Source organism: Heptranchias perlo, chromosome 10 (assembly GCF_035084215.1).
Source record: "Heptranchias perlo isolate sHepPer1 chromosome 10, sHepPer1.hap1, whole genome shotgun sequence".
NCBI classification, from domain to species: Eukaryota; Metazoa; Chordata; class Chondrichthyes; order Hexanchiformes; family Hexanchidae; genus Heptranchias; species Heptranchias perlo.
The window spans coordinates 73,128,441-73,154,014 of NC_090334.1; the positions used below are offsets into that span (position 1 = coordinate 73,128,441).

At 42.4% G+C, this 25,574-nt stretch overlaps 1 protein-coding gene across 1 annotated transcript in view; it reads left to right on the plus strand.

Annotated features, from left to right (window-relative positions):
* The window catches only part of aldh6a1 (aldehyde dehydrogenase 6 family, member A1), a 32,671-nt gene extending 7,325 nt beyond the window's left edge, over positions 1 to 25,346 (plus strand). The window contains exons 2-12 of the mRNA XM_067992008.1: positions 3,029 to 3,070; positions 7,130 to 7,204; positions 7,947 to 8,108; positions 12,358 to 12,436; positions 12,848 to 13,150; positions 14,035 to 14,156; positions 15,948 to 16,137; positions 16,896 to 17,077; positions 21,134 to 21,313; positions 22,325 to 22,423; positions 23,447 to 25,346. Coding sequence (XP_067848109.1) covers positions 3,029 to 3,070; positions 7,130 to 7,204; positions 7,947 to 8,108; positions 12,358 to 12,436; positions 12,848 to 13,150; positions 14,035 to 14,156; positions 15,948 to 16,137; positions 16,896 to 17,077; positions 21,134 to 21,313; positions 22,325 to 22,423; positions 23,447 to 23,551 — 1,539 coding nt within the window. The 3' untranslated portion in view covers positions 23,552 to 25,346. The remainder of the gene's footprint in view (positions 1 to 3,028; positions 3,071 to 7,129; positions 7,205 to 7,946; positions 8,109 to 12,357; positions 12,437 to 12,847; positions 13,151 to 14,034; positions 14,157 to 15,947; positions 16,138 to 16,895; positions 17,078 to 21,133; positions 21,314 to 22,324; positions 22,424 to 23,446) is intronic.
* Positions 25,347 to 25,574: the final 228 nt, after the last annotated feature.

Here is a 25,574-nt window from a genome sequence, read left to right on the forward strand (position 1 = left end):
CCTTGAGAGTTAAGGCCTTTCCTTAAGCTTTTTGATCAGACAATTTTTATCTCTTTTGCCACTTGCTGCAGCTGCCTTTTTTTTTATACACAAGTCTCACAGCAAGCACATCGCCATCTTAATTTTACTTCTCCTTGAGTGTCTCTCTTTTAATTTCACTTCTCAGGTCCTCTCCTTTTTAATTCTTCTGCTCCCCTTTTTACATTACCTGGTCTTTGCTTCTCCAGGGGTTCTGGAGAATGGAGCTTTTCCAGGATAAAGACTTAAAAACATTTTTTTAAACCTTTACCTTCAAATGCTAATCTGTACACTTGAAGTCTGTCAGGGGAGCGCTCAGGAGAAGTGAAATGGAAAAGCAGCACCTGTGGGATATGTAATTAAGATGGAGGCTTAAGAGGTGTGCTGCCAGTTTCTTATTCTTTGTCACCTGTGCTTTGGTGCTGCCTGACTACTGTTGATAAGCCGCTGTACCGGTCGTCTGAAAGTTCTGGTGGATGTGGGTGGCTTGCTGGCTGTTTTGGTGCCTCAGTGCACTATGTTGTGGGGTTTCAATGAACTATTGGTTCTGAGCTCCAAGTCTTTGTGGATTTTTGGGCAGGCACAGAATGAGGGTGAAATACTTAATTCCCCCCCCACCATCACCAAGAAAGGGAAAATAGTGAACAATTCAGGCTGTTGGTAGCACAATCGTCAGATATCTGGTAACAACTTGCTTGCCTGTCGTTTTGGCTGTAAAATAGCATGGGAAAGGAAAACTTTAAAATAGGCAAAAAATAAACTTTGATTTTAGAGGATTCTGTTCATTGCTGCATATTGGTCACAATTTCATATTTTGATAAGCAGTTAATCAAAATTATCCAATGAGCTTTCAAGGTCACTGCTTTGGAGAGTGAAAAGCTCTCGTAACACAAATAATGTGACCTTTGTTTATAAATGAGTAAAAGCTTACAACATGATGCCTCTTTTTAAGCAAATCTGTCAACTTTTAACTATTGACCATGAATGGGTATAAACGAGGTGACATAACCTACAAGGCTACAGACCAAGAGCTGGAAAGTGGGATTAAGCTGGACAGCTCTTTTTCGGCTGGCACAGACACGATGGCTGAATGGCCTCCTTCTGTGCCTTAAATTTCTATAAACTCTGATTTGAGTACGCCCATCTACTGCTAAAAAGCTCACCCATGCCGTTGTCACCTCTAAACTCGACTATTCCATTGAGATCTTGGCTGGCCTCCCATCCTCCACTCTCCATTAATGCAAGTTCATCCAAAAGCCTGCTGCCCATACTATATCCCACACCAAGTCCTGCTCACTTACTTCCCCTGTCCTTGCTGGTCTACATTAGCTTCTGATCTCCCAATGCTTCAAATTTAAAATTCTCAACCTTGTGTTTAAATCCCTTCAGGGCCTTGTCCCTTCCTATCTCTAATTTCCTCCAGCCCTACAACAATTTCCACCCATCCAAACGCTCTGTTCCTCCAACTCTGGCCTCTTGCACATCTCCCCTCCCTTCACCCCACCATTGACGTTGAGGCCTCATGTTCTGGAATTCTCTCCCTTTACCCCTCACCTCTCCTAATTTCCTCCTTGCTTCAGTGTTCATTTTTTTCTGATTACACCTCCGTGAAGTGTCAGGGAATGTTTTTTTACGTCGGAGGCATTATATAAATACAAGTTGGTGTTGGATGGGTACCTTGTATCAAATTTTCAAACCCTAAGTCTTGAAATCTACATTGTAATTTAGATTTTAAAAATTACACTTTTTAAATATATCTGTTAAAATGTATTGGTATGTGATGAGAGTTTAACGGTGGGAGGATGGGTGAGGTTCAACCTGACATAGTGGAACACTTTTTAGAGATAGAAAGTAATACAAAGTTGTCACAGCAGAGTTACATCTGGCTTTCATAGCTCACAATGAGGTATTCATTATTTTTTGGCTGCTCCACTGGCTTACTTAAGGCAACTGAGTAAGTCAAATTCTCTCATTACGTGGGAATTGTGGATTTTCACTAGTAGTTTAGGAATCATATTCTGCCATTTCATCTTTCTGTGAAATCACAAGTCTCATTGACTTTTTAATGTTCTGTTTTGAAGTTCAGGTTGAAGAATTTACTTTCAATTTTTAAAAAAATTGCAGCCTCATTATTTTCTAAAGGGAGTTCCTTCCCCCTCCTCAGACTCTGTTCACCAATGAAAGTAACTATAAAATATCTGACCTTGTGTGGCTATGTCTGGGGATCAAGAATTTTGTTTTCAGAAGTCTGAATGAACCAAATAGTAACAACGACAATGTCCCGGTGTTAATGTAAAAACATTTCTCTCCCTATATATCACTTCCTGGGTTTCGGTACTTTTTGAAGTTAGGATCTAGATTTTTCAAATTTCCGTTATTCGATTTAAAATAAATGGGCTGACATAACACTGGAAAATTGTGGCTGTGGTTTAAAGCTTGGGAATATTATGTTGCATCTTCAATAGCCCCAATTGAACTTGCCAAAAATCTTCAGGTTTATAAAACGTGCAGTTACTGATATTCTGCCATCTATAGGGTGATGGCACACATTATAGCACAAACACGTAGCAATGATGGGTGAGACATTTGTGCCTACTGTTTCTCCTACAGTGCATTCCCAATCTATCATGAATAGGTGACAGGCTGCCCTCGGGCACTTTACTCATCAGGAAGCAGGAAAATCAGAAGAAAATTCGCCCTAGGATATGGTTGTGCACCTTTTGAATTTTAGAATGAAACCAGCAGATCAAATTTCAGTGTTTTTTTTTAAAGAAAAAGCTTATAACGTCCACAGGACAGCTAATAAAAATGAACGCCAAGAAAAATATAGCTACAAAGAGAGATTAGAAAGGTGAGAGGGAGTGTGAGCAGATCCATCATGAACTGTACAAGAGTTAGAGAAGGGAAAGAGAGAAGAAATTCAGAGTTTTCTATGTAGCTGAGATGGTGATGGGGACTTTGCTGTGTTGTGAGATTGTATAATGTTCTTTTCTACCTTTTTTTGTTCCAGATTGTTTCACCATTGGGATGTATGTGCTACTCATCGTCTCGGGTAAGTTCGAGCCAGCTCCAACTGTTCTGTAAGGCTTGTTCAAAGAAAATGGTTGTTCGGTATTGACTTAGCAACTTTTTTTTTGTTTTGCCCATCTTTCTCAATTTTCTGTTGTTAAGTGATGCTAATTATGCCAGTTGTCTTGAATGTTGTGCTTGCTCCTGAGCCATAGTGTTGAAGGCTGAGGCTTGTAGGCAAGCAGTTAATTTTACACTGCTAGTTTCCTCCTTATGAACAGGGTGATTATGCAAGCACAGTTTGCTTGCTTTGCACTTTAAGTTGGGAGTAGGCTTGATTGAAAGTAACTAGTTAATAAATGTTAAAATTCCTGACCATGTGACCAGATTACTTTGTAAATAAGTTTCAAGTAAGGTTAACAGTTTACCAATGATTAACACTTTTGCTAATGGACCAAATACCTGATGAATTTTGGTGTAACCTTTCTCCCATTTTATTAATTTTTGTCCCTCCTCCAGTCCTGGTTTCCGATATTTCCCCAGCTGCTCCTACGTTGCAGCACCTTTTCCGCTCCTTGACTGGCTGGACAAATAGGAAAATTAGATCAAATTTGAAAGCTCTTACAAAAAGCATTTAGCACATAGAGCAGATACTGGGCCATAATTTGCTGTCGAAATAATGGTGAGACTAATGGTGCCCGCCGTTATTTATGCGCAAATATTACAGCAACTTCAGGGGAAGGCAGATGCAGGGTTCAATGCGAAAATCCAAAATTTGCTGTCCGAGATGCACTGTTCCGCCGTTAGCTTCGCGAAAATGGCATCTCACTATCTGCCTCCACGTTGAAATGCACTGAACAGCATGAAATTGCTGTATTTGTGTGGTAGATACCAACTAAACACACCACAGTAAGTTAAGTCTTGTATATTTCAGTCTAAGTGCTCTTTTAATGATGTGATAAGTGTTAATTACTGCCAGTCAACCTCTCTGGCACTGACAATTAGCTAGTAAAAGTGCAGAGTCATTCCTTCGGATTTTAATTGATTTTAAAAATGTAAAATTTAAAATTTAATTTCTTTAACTTTTCAGTTTTCTCTTTTTTCCTCTTAATCCAATCTTCCCATCTCTTTATTTCTCTTTTCTCTACTTGATTTGACATTGAATTCACCCATCTTAACTTACAATTCCTTCTCTGTCCTTGCCGTGTTAATTTCGCAATCCTTCAATCTGATTGGTCAAGGAGATGCAGTTACTTGCCCTGTTCACTCTGGACCCAGGTGCCCGGTTTCTTTCGCTGCGACATTATCAGATCGCGCTTTCAGCAACTTGCCACACAAAATATCTTCACAATTAAACAGGCAAGGGCAAGTGTAACTAATGGTGAATTCTGTCCATTGCCCTGCTATAGCAAATTCTGGGCCAATAATGAAAGTCAGGGCACATAAAGGATGTATAGAAAAAACACAAAAAAATTAGAAAGGCTTAGAGTAAATTGGCAAAATAAAAGGCAACAATATGCTTTTTATTGGCATGTTCGAAGCAAGATGATAGTTTGATTTGGGTACAACAGCTAAGAGGAAAGTGACATGTTTGTGATGGAAAGTGAGGGAATCATAGACACTAAATAAGTACTATGCCTCAGTTTTCACAATTAGATATTGGGATTAACGAGGTGTGTCCTGCATTATCGGCTTTAACCCTTTACTTTGTTTCTCAGTAATAAAATGCCCACAAATTAAAGTACTACCATACAGGCTCTTCCACTAGGGGGACATGTTCTTAGTGACTTCAGTAATGTATGTATATGTACATTAGGTAATTGTAAACAATTTTACAACACCAAGTTATAGTCCAGCAATTTTATTTTAAATTCACAAGCTTTCGGAGGCTTCCCCCTCCGTCAGGTGAACGATGTGAAATTCATTTCACATCGTTCACCTGACGAAGGGGGAAGCCTCCGAAAGCTTGTGAATTTAAAATAAAATTGCTGGACTATAACTTGGTGTTGTAAAATTGTTTACAATTGTCAACCCCAGTCCATCACCGGCATCTCCACATCATGACTCTACATTAGGTAACTCACTGGGAACATATAGTGGCAGGAAATGGGTACTGCAGCTGAGGCTCCCTTCAGTCAAAACCTTTGCTCTAAGAAAATAGCCAAGCTGCTGTTTGTGCCATACCAATGTATTTTCTATTGGCACCAGCTGAAGTTCTCTGTTGGAAGGGGGAGAGATGATTTATTTTCCCCATTAACAGAAATGTTAAGGCACTAGTGTGTTCCCACTAAGTAAGCGTGGATTGCTCCTTTGGGTTGCTGGTCCCTTAACTGTTTTGTTTCTTTAATTCTGTAGGATGTTTGCCAGGTCGATGTGACCAGGCTGAGGCGGGGATGCTCTTCTCCCACTCTGTCAAAGTCAGATCCCTAGAAAACAAAAGTTGTTTGAAAACCTGTGACTTTGGCTGCAGAACAACTTGAAATGATTAGAGCTTCCAGATCTAAAGTGAGACAGAGAAATAAATTTTTTTCCACCTGAAATTCTTTTTCACTGAAATATGTGAGTTTGTTTTGTGAAAATAGAGAATCCTGCTTCACTTAATACAATTATTCCGTAATTATTTGTTGTCTATTTACTCTGAAATGGCTGCTTCTAGAATGGAGGGCAAGCTATTTGTGAGAATTAAAAAGAAAAACAGTTTTTAAAAAATATTGGTCAGCTTGTGCTTGGCGTGGTGGCATTCTTCAGGTGAGCTTTTTCGATTTTCTTGTTTCTGTTTTCATGTTGGAATTTTTCCCTCTAAAGACAATGCATACATTTAGGCGGTTGGTGTTTTGCTGTATACTTGAAATCCTTTTCCACCACCAGCATGGACTCCTACTAACCCACCTCTGCAGAGTAGTTACACTCGTATTCAAAACTGTCTTTGTACTCCAGTGCAAATAGTGTATTTGTGTAAAGTGTGCCACCTGTGCTGTAAAAATGGAAAATGTTATCCTTTGCAAATGTTCCATTTCAAGAAATCGTATTCTTTTCAATCCAATTTTCTTCAATTCCCGCAAACAGCTTCCCCTCACAACCAGAAGCAACCATTTATGAGTAGACGGCCAGCAAATTCATTAGGGAATGATTGTACCAGGTTAAGCAGCAGTCTATTTGTTTGTCAAAAGACAAAGCACAGATCTGCCAAGCCTCACTTATTTTCGGCAAAAAAGAATTTTCAGTGGAAAAATAAACTCTCTTCTGTCTCGCTGAAGAACTGAAAGCTCCAGTCATTTCAAGTTGTCTGCAGCCAAAGTCAAAGGTTTTCAAATGACTTTCATTTTCCAGGGATCTGAGGAGAGACTGTGCTGAGGCTTTATTGTGTTGAGGAAGAAAAGTCCTTGAATTGTTTATAGCCTATGAAACCACACTCCTACAATTTTTAAACAAAAGTATATATTTTTATTTTGAAATGTATGTTGAAATTGTCAACAACATTGAGATTCTGCTGCCAACCATCTGCCAGTTAAAAATATACGTTAAGATTTTCCAAATAGTAGCCCCAGAAAAGCAAGAACACTCTTTTTAATCAGGTAGGGTCGAGTGTGCTGCATCTGTATGTTTTTGGCCCTGTTTTACTATTGGTGAAATGATCTGTCACTGCAGTTGGCTTGTACAGTGCTTTTATATTGCGCTAGTGCAGCCTGGTTCTCCAAGCACAGTCCCATACTGGCAGATACAAACTGCCTGGACCTCGCTAAGACTGACACCCTGGAAGTACTCATTAAAGACGGGTCTTCTGGCTTTCGATCTTGGTGAGGCCTAGCAATTTTGCATTTGTCTTGCATTCAGCTGATTATAAGACTACACTTTGAGAACTTGGCTGCACGTTATAGGTCTCGTGCAATACAAAAGCGCCTTGGGTGGATGAATCGGAGGTTATTTTTTTTTAAAAAGGAAAAATGTAAACATTTTTCAGCCAGGTTTTCAGTGTTTTTCCTTTTAGGATCTGAACTTTTAATAAATCAGACCGCATAATTCCACTAACTAAATGCCTCTCCTGTGTAATACTGATTATTTGTTTGGATTTTATTTTTGCATTTGGGGTTTTGTTTTGCAGCCAGCAACAAAATTATTTATTGATGGAAAATTTGTTGAATCAAACACCTCAGAATGGATCGACATTCACAACCCTGTAAGTATGTGTTTTTATATTTGATTTTGCATGCAATATTTAGATGACTGAATTACAGCATGTAGCTGAATAACCCACACAGGTTATCAGGAGTGGAGAGACGGTCCTGAGGCTTTATTGTGTTGAGGAAGAAAAGTACTTGAATTGTGCATATGCTTTGAAACAGTGTTCTTCCAATTTAAAAAAAAACAAAATACATGTTTTAAATGGCATGTTGAAATGTACATAGAGTATTAACCTCCCTGAGTACTATGTGGGATGGAGGAAGGAGAGAAAGTGGTAAATCATGAAGGTGCGTTATGTTAATAAGCTGTGACCACAGTGTGCTGAAGGACCTGACCAAGGCACTGTGGAGTGGTGGCATATGGGCCTTTTTTTTTTTTTGCAGGTGTGTTTTTTTAAAATCTCCTTCCCTTCCAAGTGCCTAGTTTCTACCAGATGTCTCCCTGTCATAGCTGAGATGACAATCCATGGAGTGTGTCCTCCCACTTAATTGAAGAGTGCCCCGCAGTGTTGCCACTGAATCATTTTGCAGTTCTGTTGAGTGGTTAGCGATATGCAAGGTGCTGTACATTTTGGCAGTTCGGACATATAAACAGACTGGCCAATAGCCAGAAGTTTGTTAACATTTTCACTTTGTTTTTCCCTTTCTCAAATGCATTCAGCTTCCTTTACCTATGGTGGAAATTCAAGGATTCAGTATGATAATTCTTCCTGCTGTTTCTGATATTACTGCTTCTAGGCAACAAATGAGGTGATTGGTAAAGTCCCAAAGGCTACTCAGGAGGAGATGCTTGCTGCCGTGAACTCATGTCAACGGGCTTACACTTCGTGGTCAGAGACATCAGTGATGAGTCGGCAGCAGATTTTCCTAAAGTACCAGCAACTGATCAAAGACAACCTGGTAAGTGATGTGGTACAGATGTGTTAATGAATTGAACATTTCAAGGAAGCCTTCAAGAGTGGCAGAGCTATAGTGATAGGGGACTCGATTGTAAGGGGAATAGACAGGCGTTTCTGCGGACGCAACCGAGACTCCAGGATGGTATGTTGCTTCCCTGGTGCAAGGGTCAAGGATGTCTCGGAGCGGCTGCAGGACATTCTGGAGGGGGAGGGTGAACAGCCAGTTGTCGTGGTGCATATAGGCACCAACGATATAGGTAAAAAACAGGATGAGGTCCTACAAGCTGAATTTAGGGAGTTATGAGTTAAACTAAAGAGTAGGACCTCAAAGGTAGTAATCTCAGGATTGCTACCAGTGCCACGGGCAAGTCAGAGTAGGAATGACAGGATAGCTAAGATGAATACGTGGCTTGAGAGATGGTGCAAGAGGGAGGGATTCAAATTCCTGGGCCATTGGAACCGGTTCTGGGGGAGGTGGGACCAGTACAAATTGGACGGTCTGCATCTGGGCAGGACTGGAACCAATGTCCGAGGGGGAGTGTTTGCCAGTGCTGTTGGGGAGGGTTTAAACTAATGTGGCGGGGGGATGGGAACCGATGCAGGAAGTCAGTGGGAAATAAAATGGTGACAGAAACAAAAGGCAGTAAGGGAGAGTGTACAGAACATGACCGGACAGATGGTCTGAGAAAGCAGGGCAAAGACCAAGGGAAGTCTAGATTAAACTGCATTTATTTCAATGCAAGAAGTCTGATGGGCAAGGCAGATGAACTCAGGGCATGGATGGGTACATGGGACTGGGATGTTATAGCTATTACTGAAACATGGATAAGGGAGGGGCAGGACTGGCAGCTCAATGTTCCAGGGTACAGATGCTATAGGAAAGATAGAGCAGGAGGTAAGAGAGGAGGGGGAGTTGCGTTCTTGATTAGGGAGAACATCACGGCAGTAGTGAGAGGGGATATATCCGAGGGTTCGCCCACTGAGTCTATATGGGTAGAACTGAAAAATAAGAAGGGAGAGATCACTTTGATAGGATTGTACTACAGACCCCCAAATAGTCAACGGGAAATTGAGGAGCAAATATGTAAGGAGATTACAGACAGCTGCAAGAAAAATAGGGTGGTAATAGTAGGGGACTTTAACTTTCCCAACATTGACTGGGACAGCCATAGCATTAGGGGCTTGGATGGAGAGAAATTTGTTGAGTGTATTCAGGAGGAATTTCTCATTCAGTATGTGGATGGCCCGACTAGACAGGGGGCAAAACTTGACCTCCTCTTGGGAAATAAGGAAGGGCAGGTGACAGAAGTGTTGGTGAGGGATCACTTTGGGACAAGTGATCATAATTCCATTAGTTTTAAGATAGCTATGGAGAAGGATAGGTCTGGCCCAAAAGTTAAAATTCTAAATTGGGGAAAGGCCAATTTTGATGGTATTAGACAGGAACTTTCAGAAGTTGATTGGGAGAGTCTGTTGGCAGGCAAAGGGACGTCTGGTAAGTGGGAGGCTTTCAAAAGTGTGTTAACCAGGGTTCAGGGTAAGCACATTCCTTATAAAGTGAAGGGCAAGGCTGGTAGAAGTAGGGAACCTTGGATGACTCGGGAGATTGAGGCACTAGTCAAAAAGAAGAAGGAGGCATATGACATGCATAGGCAGCTGGGATCAAGTGGATCCCTTGAAGAGTATAGAGATTGCCGGAGTAGAGTTAAGAGAGAAATCAGGAGGGCAAAAAGGGGATATGAGATTGCTTTGGCAGATCAGGCAAAGGTGAATCCAAAGAGCTTCTACAAATACATAAAGGGTAACTAGGGAGAGAGTAGGGCCTCTAAAGGATCAACAAGGTCATCTATGTGCGGAACCACAAGAGATGGGTGAGATCCTAAATGAATATTTCGCATCGGTATTTACGGTTGAGAAAGGCATGGATGTTAGGGAACTTGGGGAAATAAATAGTGATGTCTTGAGGAGTGTACATATTACAGAGAGGGAGGTGCTGGAAGTCTTAATGCGCATCAAGGTAGATAAATCTCCGGGACCTGATGAAATGTATCCCAGGACGTTATGGGAGGTTAGGGAGGAAATTGCGGGTCCCCTAGCAGAGATATTTGAATCATCGACAGCTACAGGTGAGGTGCCTGAAGATTGGAGGGTAGCAAATGTTGTGCCTTTGTTTAAGAAGGGCGGCAGGGAAAAGCCTGGGAACTACAGACCAGTGAGCCTGACATCTGTAGTGGGTAAGTTGTTAGAGGGTATTCTGAGGGACAGGATCTACAGGCATTTGGAGAGGCAGGGACTAATTAGGAACAGTCAGCATGGTTTTGTGAGAGGAAAATCATGTCTCACGAATTTGATTGAGTTTTTTGAAGGGGTAACCAAGAAGATAGATGAGGGCTGTGCAGTAGACGTGGTCTACATGGACTTCAGCAAAGCATTTGACAAGGTACCGCATGGTAGGTTGTTACATAAGGTTAAATCTCATGGGATCCAAGGTGAGGTAGCCAATTGGATACAAAATTGGCTTGACGACAGAAGACAGAGGGTGGTTGTAGAGGGTTGTTTTTCAAACTGGATGCCTGTGTCCAGCGGTGTGCCTCAGGGATCGGTGCTGGGTCCGCTGTTATTTGTTATTTATATTAATGATTTGGATGAGAATTTAGGAGGCATGGTTAGTAAGTTTGCAGATGACACCAAGATTGGTGGCATTGTGGACAGTGAAGAAGGTTATCTAGGATTGCAACGGGATCTTGATCAATTGGGCCAGTGGGCTGATGAATGGCAGATGGAGTTTAATTTAGATAAATGTGAGGTGATGCATTTTGGTAGATCGAATCGGGCCAGGACCTACTCCGTTAATGGTAGGGCGTTGGGGAGAGTTATAGAACAAAGAGATCTAGGAGTACAGATTCATAGCTCCTTGAAAGTGGAGTCACAGGTGGATAGGGTGGTGAAGAAGGCATTCGGCATGCTTGGTTTCATTGGTCAGAACATTGAATGCAGGAGTTGGGATGTCTTGTTGAAGTTGTACAGGGCATTGGTGAGGCCACACTTGGAGTACTGTGTACAGTTCTGGTCACCCTATTATAGAAAGGATATTATTAAACTAGAAAGAGTGCAGAAAAGATTTACTAGGATGCTACCGGGACTTGATGGTTTGACTTACAGGGAGAGGTTAGACAGACTGGGACTTTTTTCCCTGGAGAGTAGGAGGTTAAGGGGTGATCTTATAGAAGTCTATAAAATAATGAGGGGCATAGATAAGGTCGATAGTCAAAATCTTTTCCCAAAGGTAGGGGAGTCTATAACGAGGGGGCATAGATTTAAGGTGAGAGGGGAGAGATACCAAAGGGTCCAGAGGGGCAATTTTTTCACTCAAAGGGTGGTGAGTGTCTGGAACGAGCTGCCAGAGGCAGTAGTAGAGGTGGGTACAATTTTGTCTTTTAAAAAGCATTTGGACAATTACATGGGTAAGATGGATATAGAGGGATATGGGCCAAGTGCAGGCAATTGGGACTCGCTTAGTGGTATAAACTGGGCGACATGGACATGTTGGGCCGAAGGGCCTGTTTCCATGTTGTAACTTCTATGATTCTATGAATTTGAAGGAGGGTGGGGAGGGGGGGGTGGGTGGAGAATCCAGTGAGCAAACGACTCTCCTCTGGTGGCGCAAGAATTGTTCAGAAGTCTTTCTTTTGTTTACTAGTCATTTAATGAGAACATTTGTGTGTGCTCTTTTGAGGGGAAGGTTCCCTATCACTTCCTGGGCCATATGTCAACTGACTCCAGGAAGGTGTCCTCACTTCTGTGTAGCTGTAAAGCGGCACAAGAACAAGCTAAGAATGGTGCTTCCAAAAATACCTGTAATTTTAACATAATCCGTCCAGCAGGAAACTCACTGGATCAGGCTTGCCGCCTGTTTTAAATCCCACCCGATTTTTTACCTTCCATTGACTTTACTGGGGTGTAAAACGGGTGGCCGAGCTGATCTAGTCAGTTTCCCAGCAGGTGGCTTGTGTTAAAATTAGTCCCCTAATGTTTCCTTCTCACGTGTTAGTGTTTGCCCTCCCCTCAGCATCTTTTTGTGGCACGTGGTGTTTCAAATCATGGGCTCAAGCCCTCATCTCACCATTCCCCAGCTTAGTGTTTTGCCGCACCTGTGTTCTTTTAATTTTTTGCACCCTAACTTTTAACTATCTCATCCGTCCCCCCAGAATGATGTGTTCAAACAGGGCATCATTTTACTTTATTAACAGAATGAAATCGCCAAGCTCATCACAGTGGAGCAAGGAAAAACCTTGGCAGATGCTGAAGGAGATGTTTTCAGAGGCTTGCGTGAGTAATGTGAAGAGTCCTAAGTAAAGAAATGCATTTCAATAATTTCTTACTCAAATTTTAGCCTTCATAAGAAATTTCAAAAATCACAAAAGGTAAATAAAGATGAGAAGTCATTCGACCCACCTCCATCATCATCCATGGGTTCCCCCACCTCAGTTACTCATTTCCTCTTGAATGATTCCAGATTCCTAATATTGTTCCCAAATTTTAGTTTTAGGGGGAAAAAAAAGCAACATTTAGCTTGAGCTTTTTTTCCTCCAAGAATTTGGAAAATGTTTTTCGAAGAAACTATTCTGGTTGTTTCTCTTGTACAACTCAAAAAGGCAGTAAGAAATGTGGAGACTTTATTCGTCCTTTGCTTCATCCTCCATGCTACACTTAACGATTTCTTTGCTTTTCCTCCCACAGAGGTTGTGGAGCACACTTGCAGTATCACATCTCTCATGCTGGGTGAGACCTTGCCCTCTATCACCAAAGACATGGACATGTACACTTACCGCCTGCCACTGGGGGTGTGCGCTGGCATCACTCCCTTTAACTTCCCAGCCATGATTCCACTCTGGATGTACCCTATGGCATTGGTGTGCGGAAACACCTACCTGCTCAAGCCTTCGGAGCGTGTGCCGGGAGCAGCCATGTTGCTGGCCAAGTTACTGCAGGACTCAGGAGCTCCAGATGGAGTTCTTAATATTATCCATGGACAGCATGATGGTAAGGACATTCAATATTTCTACAATTGGCTAAAAATCTTGAAGTTGGCCTGTACCAATTCCTTAAACATTATGTAACACCTATTTGTTGCTCCACGTATGGTCTAGGGAGCAGCGACATCAGGATAAGTAACTATGGTATTGAAAGTTCCTGTTGCCAGGGATTCTAAGTGAGGTGAGGTTGGCCACAGATCTAACGAGAGCTGCCTTTGCAGTTCACCATAACACCAGTGTAAAATTGGAACGGACTCTTAGTGCGTTGATTGGTTGTATGAAGATTAAATAGCCAAGCGGTACATGTTTCAGATGTGGGGGCCACAGCATGTCTTTATCCATAACCTGCTGGTCTCCAACTTGTCTTGTGTTTCCATGTACATAAAGGAAGTTGGATTAAACTTTTTTTCAGTCAGTCTAGCAGTGTTGGTGCAGGTAGAGCTCCAGTGTGATGCACACAAAGGTGTGGTGTGGCACTGCCCAGCACATTCAGGCTCTTCTCTTTGAAGACATTGGTGTGAAGTAATATAGAAAATTCCCTAGAACTCTGCCAGTAATGATTTTCTCTCGTTATTTAGAGTGGCAAGGAGAAAGTGACATTTTATTACAGTATTTGTTAGCTTTAAATATATTAGTTACACGGGGTAATGAATGAATTGCTGCTTATTTTTCTCAAGCAGTACATTGGATGCGCTTGTCTACAATGGTTTGGAAATGCGAGCAGCAATCAGTTTAGGCATAGAAAAAACCTTTAGTGCCGCAATAAAATTTCTCCAAGTCTTTCTGTGCTTCCCTCAGTCATTCATATCGCTGCACCCTGTTTGCTGCGTAATGTGGGCGGCAAAAAATAAACGGGAATAATGTTAGCCTTTTTTTTTCACCTGTTCTCAGCTGTGAACTTCATTTGTGACCATCCCGCTATCAAGGCCATCAGTTTTGTCGGCTCCAACCAAGCAGGAGAGTACATCTACACAAGGGGCTCCAAAAATGGCAAGAGAGTGCAATCAAACATGGTGAATTTCCTTTTCTTTCCCTTGCACTTGAACTTTTGTTTTTAACTGGTTCTGTTCCAGAGCAGCTACATTGTATTGAGAAAAATTAAATGTCTTTTCTCTTCCCTCCACCTCCCCCCGCCCCAAAGATGTAACTTTCCTTTAATGGAAATTATTTTTTAGATTTGTATGGTCTGCACATTTTAGGAACTTAGGAACAGGAGTAGGCCATTCAGCCCCTCGTGCCTGCTCCGCCATTTGATAAGATCATGGCTGATCTGTGAGCTAACTCCATATACCTGCCTTTGGCCCATATCCCTTAATACCTTTGGTTGCCAAAAAGCTATGTATCTCAGATTTAAATTTAGCAATTGAGCTATTATCAATTGCCGTTTGCGGAAGAGTGTTCCAAACTTCTACCACCAGTCCACTCTGGCTGCCAACAACGTGACCCATTTCTTATGTACTTTATACCAAGGATGATCTTATTTGATGTACCTGATTTGAGATGAGCACAGAAGGGCTTTGAGGGGTTGTTTCCTTTAAAATAAATCTGTGTAGTTTAAATTAAAAACAACTGATAGGCCTGGTAGTCATGGTGGTAGAGCTTTCTGCTGCCTTCACATGCCCCTAATCTGCAGTCGATTGAATCAGATATGCCCTCAGTGAGTGAGTTTCACTAATTGCCCATTAGATGGAGTTCATTTTGATAACTGGGGTGTTAGTTGAGCAGTTTGACGTATTTTCTCACCCCCTTCCTCGTTTGCGGTTGCAGTGTGACATTTTACAGCAGCTGAGACAGCTTATCTAAAGTCAAACCTACAAGAGCTTTATGCTGTACATTTCTGCAGTACATAAGGAGCTAGTAAAGAGGTTGGGGAAGGGGGAGATGATTTTCACTAGCACTTTTCTGCAAAGTTCTATTGTAAGAGAGACTTTCTCCAAAAAAAACTGCTAGTAAATGAGGTGGTTTTCCTGGTGCAGTCTTGGAAAGTGGTGCAGTGCCTTGAGTCCCAACGTGTGGCGGTGGGAGCATAGGTTTGATTTCCCTTCCGTTCCCTCCCACTCCTACCATGTTGCTAAGTCCCAGTTCTCTGTTGTGCTGCTTTAGGGATGATGTGGAGATGCCGGTGATGGACTGGGGTTGACAATTGTAAACAATTTTACAACACCAAGTTATAGTCCAGCAATTTTATTTTAAATTCACAAGCTTTCGGAGGCTTCCTCCTTCGTCAGGTAAATGACATTTACCTGACGAAGGAGGAAGCCTCCGAAAGCTTGTGAATTTAAAATAAAATTGCTGGACTATAACTTGGTGTTGTAAAATTGTTTACAACTGCTTTAGGGAGGTATTGCGTGCAGGTCATTTGGCTCTCCATAGGAAACTGGGTGGGAGGGAGAGAGAGAATCACAAGAAGCTCGGCCCCTAGACTCTGCAACAGCCAACTCAAGCAACATAGGTGATCCAGCCACTTCTTGTCTGGCCAGGGGAAGACTAAGGGGTCTGGAGACGGAGAAGACCATTGTAACAACCCAATCCTATTAAAATGCAAAGCTTACTTCAAACCGCAGATGGCAAGTGACCATCCCTTCTCTGCACTAGCACTGTATGGTAGTGCAGAAGAGTCTATTATTTGTGAAAGCCCTGTGTTTCCTAGTTCTACTATTACTAGTATGCTGGTGGTAGGCATTTGATCCTGCCAGTGCTGTCACAAAAAGGGCAGAGAGATTCTGGCCTCCATTATTATGCAGTGCTTTAAGCCTGATTTTTGCCATTTAGCCACTTTTCCTTTATCTGTAAATTCCTTGTAGGGTGCGAAAAACCACGGAGTCGTGATGCCTGATGCTAACAAGGAGAACACTCTGAATCAGCTGGTCGGCGCAGCTTTTGGTGCAGCTGGACAGCGTTGCATGGCTCTGTCTACCGCTGTCCTGGTAGGGGAAGCTAGAAACTGGCTGCCTGAACTGGTGGAAAGGGCAAAGAAACTGAGGGTCAATGCAGGTGCGATTATATTTTAATTGTTTCTTAATGCATTTGAGGTATAAGGAGAAAGATGAAAAATGATCCTGCGGAATACAGGTGCAGCTGGATGGACTGCGTGGTCTATTCTCACTACCACATTCTTGTCCTCCACAGCTGCATAGCAACCTTGTGAAACAGATTCCCCCCCCCCCCCCCCCATTCTCAGCTTGGCTGGCATTTATTGCCCATCTCTAGTTGCCCTTGAGAAGGTGGTGGTGAGCTGCCGCCTTGAATTGCTGCAGTCCATGCGGTGAAGGTGCTCCTCACACTGCTGTTAGGTAGGGAGTTCCAGGATTTTGACCCAGTGAGGATGAAGGAACATCAGAAGTTGACTCCTGTTATTGTGACCTGGTCAGAGTTTTTTTTTTCTTAGATACTCCAATTGATTTATTGGTCTTATTTGAGGAATAATCAGAATGGCTGTTAAAGGTCTGACAAAATGGAGCTGATCTTATTTGGTGATGGGATTTTATTAAATATATACAAGCTGGCTAAATCCATTATTTCTGTACACACTTAAAGTAATTAAACAGTATGAATGTGGCTTCTATTTACTGGCTCCCCTGAATGTGCAGTTGGCAGTACTTTCTATAGAGCTTGTGAACAGGAAGAGGAGCGAGGAAGGGGAACTTGCTTATTATCTGCTCCTGATTACAACCCTGTCTGATGGGCTGCTCCCTGTTCCTCCCACATCTTGTAAGGGAAAGGGAGTTAATTTTTCTTCTTCCCAACCCTAGGTGACCAGCCAGGTTCAGACCTTGGCCCGCTCATCTCTCCTCAAGCAAAGGCTCGCGTGTGTGACCTGGTCCAGAGCGGAGTAGATGAGGGTGCCAAGCTGCTGCTAGATGGCCGGAAGATCCACGTGAAAGGATATGAAAACGGCAACTTTGTGGGACCCACCATCCTTGCCGGGGTAAAGGTGAGAAGGCCAGTGCTTTTTGTCAGCAATCAATTGGGCACAAAACAAACCTTTTTAAGTTGTATCATTCTTTGCTGCTCAAATTGGCCATGTGTCCAAGCCAGCTATCGCTCATCACAGGTTCCACAGTGGTTTAACCATCATATCCTCTACATTACAACTGGATCAACTAGTAATTTTCACTTAAAGCTATTAGCAGGTAGGGTACAGTATTTGTTGGCAGTGACCCTGGGGATGCTGAGTTACATGTATGTTCCAGGAATTAAACAAATGTTTAAATCTGCTGGATGGGAGAGGGTTTAATAAATTTATATAATTGCTTTATCCCGTTACTAAAAGGGTGGTTAGTTTTATTGTCCAGATACCAAGGTTTGACTAAAAACTCTGACTACCCCCCCAACCCCTGATGTAGTAATGTCTTACCCTGCTATTACAGTGCACTTTCTTGTCTTGATGTTAGTCAACCTCCTTCTTTCTGTGGTTCTGGCAACACGCTTTGAGTAAGCACGAGACACTTGACAGTCGAGTATACGGAACAGACTATTCATACATCGTAGGTGATCAATCTATACAGTACGGGAATGGCATCTGATTTCTCTCTCTCCTGCTACCTGACTTAGCCTTGCAACATCTCCCTCTTTTTTATACACTGGTTGTTTGCTAGAAAATGGTATTATATGCATAGACAGACCTTCAGACTGTCAACTCCTTCAAACTTCCATATGATTAGTTACCTGACTTATGTTTAGCCATCTCCAGACTTATCAAGGACACCATGTTTATTCCAAAGCATCCTGTATTCTTACTACACGATGGCTAATTTTTTAAAATTCGTTCATGGGATGTGGGCGTCGCTGGCAAGGCTGGCATTTATTGCCCATCCGTAATTGCCCTTGAGAAGGTGGTGGTGAGCCACCTTCTTGAACCGCTGCAGTCCGTGTGGTGAAGGTTCTCCCACAGTGCTGTGAGGAAGGGAGTTCCAGGATTTTGACCCAGCGACGATGAAGGAACAGCGATATATTTCCAAGTCGGGATGGTGTGTGACTTGGAGGGGAATGTGCAGGTGGTGTTGGTCCCATGTACCTGCTGCTCTTGTCCTTCTAGGTGGTAGAGGTCGCGGGTTCGGGAGGTGCTGTTGAAAAAGCCTTGGCGAGTTGCTGCAGTGCATCCTGTGGATGGTACACTGCAGCCACAGTTCGCTGGTGGTGAAGGGAGTGAATGTTTAGGGTGGTGGATGGGGTGCCAATCAAGCGGGTTGCTTTGTCCTGGATAGAGTCAAGCTTCTTGTGTTGTGGAGCTGCACTCATCTATGCAAGTGGAGAGTATTCCATCACACTCCTGACTTGTGCCTTGTAGATGGTGGAAAGGCTTTGGGGAGTCAGGCGGTGAGTCACTCACTGCAGAATACCCAGCCTCTGACCTGCTCTAGTAGCCACAGTATTTATATGGCTGGTCCAGTTAAGTTTCTGGTCAAGGGTGACCCCCCAGGATGTTGATGGTGGGGGATTCGGGAATTAGTAAGTACTATAGTTACAGTTATACATTAATCACTCATGGTTGATGTCCATTCTAGTATACACTCCCTTTGATAAGCAAATATCTGGAGCAGAACAGAACTCATCCTGCACACCCCTGCCCCCCGCCCTCCCCAAAAACCTTATTCATGTTCCACCTTTCCTTGTGTTTCCAAACAACCTGCTTGTCCATCGACCAGTTATCGTTACTGTAGTTCAGTTTTGTTATGAACTCTCAACACTCCAACATGTCCAACACTTGACTCTGTTGAACCTTAATGTGTTAACTTGCCATTTTTGGCATTGGTGCTAAGTGGAGGCCAGGTAATTCCCTACTTTTGGATTGAGGTGGGAGGAGGCAGCAGCTGCACAAAGGTAGAGAAAGAAGAGGAAAAAATCAAATGGAAAGGCATCCCAATAGGTACTTGGATGGAAAGAACCACTGGAGGGTGTGGAATGGAAGTCATTATTCAAAAAGAAGTAGTACAACAACTTGCACTTATATAGCACCTTTGATGCTGGAAAACGTCCTAAAGCGTGATCAGACAAGATTTGACGTCATGCCAAAGGAGGAGATACTAGGAGGGGTGACTTAGAAATTGGTTAAAGAGACAGGTTTTAAGGAGTGTATTGAAGGAGGAGAGGTTTAAGGAGGGAATTCCAGAGCTTGGGTCCCAGGTGGCTGAAGGCACGGCCACCAGTTGTGGCGAAAGAGAATGGGGGAAGCGCAAGAGGCCAGAGTTGGAGGTATGCAAAGTTCTTGGAGGGTTATAGGGCTGTAGGAGATTGCAGAGATAGGAAGGGGTGAGGCCATGAAAGGATTTGAACACGATGAGAATTTTAAATTGGAGGAGTGGGAGCTAATGTAGGTCGACGAGAACAGGGGTGATGGTAGGGCAGGACTTGGTGCAGGATAGGAAATGGGACAGCAGCATTTTGGATGAACTGAAGTCTATGGAGGGTGGGAGACCAGGCAGGAGAGCATTGGAATAGATGAGTCTGGAGGTGATAGCGGCATGGATGAGTGTTATGGCAGCAGATGGGCTGAAACCAGGGCGGAGACTGGCGATGTTAGAGATAGAAGTAGGTGGTCTTTATAGTTAAGTAACTCAAACTTAAGGCAGCCAAATAACTGAACTGGATGATTTTAAATTTGAGATCCTGAGGGACATAGTAGTGGACGGTTTGACTAGTTGCCCAAACTCTGTGGAAATGGAAATTATGATGCCACCCTTCAAAGAAGGAGACTGGGATAAGTCAGGAAATTGTAGGCCAGTTGGTCTTAAGTTGTTCGTGTGCAACTAAAGTCTGTATTGTGGAATGAAATTACTAAGCACGTGAAGAAACATGAGTTTATCAGGGCTAGTTAGTAAGAATGACAAAAGGGCAGTTCATGCTTGATCAACTGTTTATAGAATTCTTTTGAAGAAATAACAGGATATATAAAGGAAATGTAACGGATGTGATTTTTATATGGATTTTCAAAAGGCATTTAAGATATGAGAGACTTACGGCAAAAATAATGAGATAGGATTAAGAGGAATGTGACCACATGGATAGAGATAGTTGGAGGACACAGGGTAGGGTGGACCATGCTAGGGTCGCTCTTTATGTATATCTTTCTATTTTCATAATTGACCTGAACGGAGGGAACAATTTCAATTTGCTGATGACATCAAAATGCGAGGTATGGCAAATTGCAATAAGGATTGTAGAAGACTGCAGGACATAGATAAGCTAGCAGGATGGACACATAGGTGGCAGTGCAGTTAAATGCAGAGGAAAGACAAAACAATACATCTTAGAAGTAAGAGCAGAGTATGTAATTACACCTTATACAGTAAGATTTTAAATGGAGAGAGAAACAAAGACTTTACGCAGATTCACAGGTCATTAAAGGTGGCAGATAAGTGGATAACGACATAAAGGCAAATGGAATTTTTTTTTATATATTGAGGCATTGAATACAAAAGCAAGGAGGTGATGAACTTGTACAAAACTTTAGTTAGGCTTTTGGATGGGGTGTGTGTACAGTCTGGGCATCTTGTTGTAGGAAAAGAAGAAAACCAGTGGAAAACATGCAATGTAGATTCACCAGGATGATACTAGAGATGAGGGGGTTACAATTATAAAGGTAGAGTTGAGGTTTGGGCTTTTTCACTAGAGCTGAGATAGATGAGCAGTGACCTGATGAGGTTTTCAAGATTTTGAAGGGTCATGATAAGGTAAATAGTGATGGATTGTTTTCATAGTAACAAGAGGGCACAAATCTAAGATTTAAAAAAAAAATTAGAGGACAGAAAAAGAAATCTTAACAGAGAATGTAAGTAGAATGTGAAATTCTTTGCCACAAGTCTTTGTTGAAGTAGAGTTCATAAATTCTTTTTTAAAAGGAGTTAGATAGTTGCTTGAAAAAAAATAAAAAGGGTATGGGGACCAAGTAGGCTCAGACTAGGTAGTTCATAAATGTGACGGAAAGTGCGCATAGACGTAAGATTTTTCTTAAGATGTATTGTGTATATATTTTTTGTTTTCTCCATAGCCTCAAATGAAGTGCTATACTGAGGAGATCTTTGGACCGGTCCTAGTAGTCCTTGAAGCAGACACACTAGATGAAGCTGTTGATATAATCAACCAGAACCCATACGGAAATGGCACTGCCATCTTCACCACTAATGGTGCCACTGCCCGTAAATACACGCACAAAGTTGATGTGGGACAGGTATGTTTTAAAACGCAACTCCACAGGTTTTTGGAATGGGGGCACCCGGGTTTATTTGTATTGGTCTCCATGCAGCTGACTTAGCTGAGAGCTGGGTGCGGCTGTTGGTGGATGAATACCTGATGCGATTTTAATTATTGATCAAGCTGTGCTATCCTACTGCAATGTTTCTAGTTTTACACATCCTCAACAGGTGGGTAAGCAAACAGCTGCTTCCTGGCTATTACCTGTGCTGTTTGAGTTGTTTCCTAGGAGTTGCTTGAGAGGCCCAGTCCACATGCATATCTTTCTCTCGCTTTTATCACCAACGTGAATATACAGTAGTCCTGCGTTAAAGGGGAAACCAGAGCAATGATTATGTATGACCTGTGTGACCTTTCTGGAGTGAGACCATGTTTCATTTGGGCTGGCCAAGTTATTATAATGAGAGCATGTGAGAACCTTGTATGTTTTTCTATATGCCAAAGGATATTAAACCATGGGATTAATTGTCTGCTCTAGGTGCTTTAAATTATAGTTTGGGGTCTAATGTTCCTGTAGTTTTATTGTGTAAGCTGCTGTACTCTCATTTAATCAGTGCTTTTTTATGATTTTATAATGAAATACACAATATCCAATATCACTGGTACAGCTATGTCTGTCCCCTAACCGAAATGACAGTTTAATTTTTCTCTCCTTCCCTAGCTGAAAGGACTGACTAACCTGCAATTAGGCCTACGTCAATGTTTCTCCAGAAATGTCTTGGCTGACTGGCTTTCTTTTCCCCTCTTTATCCTCTTTCCCTCGTCTCCACCTCCACCAACCTCTCTCCTATAAGCATCTGCCCTCCTCTTTGCACTTCCCAATGATAGCGTGTTTAAAGTAGCAACTCGCTCCACGAGAATCGCAGGCAGGAATCGGTGTCCTGCTCAGATGTGTGCTGCCATACTTTGACGTGATGAGTCTGCGTGACAGAGCCGGGTGCTTTGCCCAGTTTGGTAATTTGTGGCTGTTTTTAATCATTCTATTCAGATTGGAGTGAACGTACCTATCCCTGTTCCACTGCCCATGTTCTCATTCACTGGATCAAGAGGCTCTTTCAGGGGTGATACCAACTTCTATGGCAAGCAGGTATGCGTGTTAGTCCCTAAACCAGAACTAGTTAGGCAGTGGTAATGAAATGCAGAGGTAACCGTCACCAAATGAAATGTTTAACCAGCTGTTCTTTGGTAAAACTGAGTGGGGCCCAGAACTCTTGGGGGCTTGTTCCACTGGTGAAGTGCAGTGGGATGGGGACTGCCAACTGCTGATGTGCTGCAGCTCTGACTGTCCCAAATCCTGAGGTCGGGGGGGAGGGCAGGCACCCTCGCCACTTCGTGTTGCTAGGGCATCAGCCCTGGTGAGGGACTAGGAATTTATCAATGGCGCCTTGCCACCAGGTTTCGGGACTAGCCATTCTGGCCGGAGAACCTTCAAAGTTATATTTTTTAAAATGCAAAGTTGTAGCTGCATTTATGAGCCTCACTTCAGCCAGGATCTGGTCCTGGCACACAAGTATGCCTGCATCGTGTATACTCCAGGCATACTTAGTGTTGGTGGTGGCGGAACTGGTCAGAAATAGGGTTGCCAACTCTGGACGTATTCCTGGAGGTTTCATCACCTGACTGCCTGCCTCCAACTGCCCCACCCCGACATTCCCACCATTGGTCGCTCGATATGTCCATCCTCGTAGCACATGGCCTTCCTACACCCATGTGGAAAGTGAAGAGACTCATTACCTGATTGACAGTGAAGAATTGTCCAGTCAACTGCCTTTATTCCCATGTCTGATATTTTTATAACTAATAAACAAAAATGTTCAACATTTTTTTTAAAAACAGGATTTTTTTTTTATTGCCCCTATGATTTTTGTTCTGGGTTTGTTCGCACCAGTGTCCCAGAGATTAGTCTTTAATTTCTGGAGATTCCAGGGCAATCTGGCAGGTTGGCAACCCTAATCAGAAGTGGAACAAGCGATTAGATGAAAACAGGCTGATACATGATTTCATCAGCTCAACACCTGAAACACCACTGAGCCCAACACTGAACCTGAGGGCCATGCACGCACACAACCTTTAACTGATCTGCTTTTCCTTTTTTTTTTTATTCTCCCAGGGTATTCAGTTCTACACTCAAGTGAAAACCATCACATCCCAGTGGAAGGAAGAAGACTCGACCTTAACCAGCCCAGCTGTTGTTATGCCAACGATGGGCCACTAAGTTCACTTCACTGAAATGGCAAGCTGCGTGTTCAACATGCTCCTTAGTACTGACTGTTCAGATCTGACCTAATGGAGAATTTGGGCGGGAGAGGGTGGGTGGGAGCAACATAATCCTTGTGTAACCCTTCCACCTGACCTGGAAGAGGCATATACACCAGTGACATGGGTGTGGCAAGAGGAAATGGAAGAGAAAATATGGAGAACTTTTTTCACTTTAGTGAAAAATGTTGATATTTTTTTTTGTGTGGCAATTCTGAACATCAACTTCAAATTGTTAAATACCGTACCTACTTAGTGAGTGGTTTTCATCTGCTGCAAAAATCCTCAAATTTTGCTCACGTTGCACACATCTGGATATAAACACAGCAAATTTTAAACAAAAAAAAATCTTTTTCCCCCCTCAATTCAAATCATTTACCCACTTTCTTTTTTGTTCCCCCAAAATATGGTTTCCATGCAAATGAGGAAGTAATCTGACTGATCTTTGTAGCTTGTTGAGGATGTATCTAAAAGCTAGCTGACTTGAAAGTTTACATCCCAAAATCATCTGTATGTGGGTTGCTTTTATTAACCCTCAATCCTCTAAGGCAACATATGTGCTCACTGGGTGGAAACAAAAACATATAGTTACTAACAATATTTTTGAGCTGTTTCTTACTCTAATTGAAGGATTCAGTGCACAGTTACTTTTACTGGGTTGATGAATGGCAAATGTAACTAGGCAATTTTTCTGTATAAAGCGCACTCTTTTAGTCATGAAAAATTGTAAGATTAGATTTGGGAGTCTGAAGTGCTTTACCCCCATAATCCTTAACTGAAAAAACAAATGATCCCAAATCGAGTGCCTCAGACAAGTGACACTGTGCTCTGACAAAATGAGTTAACAATGAGCTCTAGAAATAGCTGTTACTTATTCATTGAGACGCTTAGTCACACGGACCAGAAAGGTCCCAAATTGGGACTGTTGTCTGCCGAGTTGGCAGATCCGACTTGGGTCAGCCGTACGGCCATTACTGTTGTATTAGGGAGAGAGAAGTCAGCAAGGTTCCAGCTCTTCGTCAATATGCAGCAACTCCTGTTGGAGGTGTGGATAGCAGGTGAGGGCAACATTGCACTCGGTTGCTGTTTCTCCCCTTCAGTCAAATAGCTGTCATTGCTCGTTGTTGAGATTCATGTGGTACCACAGGGCAGGTGGAGCCCAGCAAGGAGTCAATGCCATCAGGACATAGGGGGGAAATAAATGGGTAATATTCCTTCTAAATCAAGAAACAGTAATTTAGTACATAGCACTAATTCACCACTGGGATTTTTAATGTTGGTTTTAATTACATCCCTAGTTATGATCTGATTCAAACTAGCATAACTGACTCTCTGCCACAGATCACAAAAAAGAAACTGATGGCAAGCTAGCCTTTGTTGTCGTTGCATGTTCATGTCTAATGAAATGGGGACGACAATATCATCTATGACTGAATTAATAGATGGACCGCACTTTCTGCTCTTGAAATAACTGACGTGATGCTGCTATCTTTCAGCAGTCAGTGTGATTTTGTACTTGAGGGAAATTGCTAATTCATGTGGACAATCAGCTGTGCAGTTAAATCTGGCTTGAATAAACTGGGTTTTTCCCCCTTCACATTGGAAAAAAAAATCACTTGGTTATGCATGAAGCTGTATGTTTCTGTTTGGGCATGATGTACCTATGACTGATCATGTAGAACACACTTGCTATAAGTTGATAAATTCAACTTTTTATAAATGCTTTTTGTGATTTTATAAATATCAAAACACTCTGGATTTTTCTCTTGGATCATTTGAATGAAATGTTTTTTTAATTAGACAAAACTATAAGATCAAGATTTTCTGGGGTCTTCTGAAATGCACAAGGTTGCTCACGGTTTACTATTGAATACACGGACAAAAATCACTGGAGGTGGCATTTAAAATTCCTTCTGCAGTTCTCCCAATAGTTTGCTTGGTAAAGGTCATGTGTAATTGAGCTGCACAGGCCAAAAGGTCCC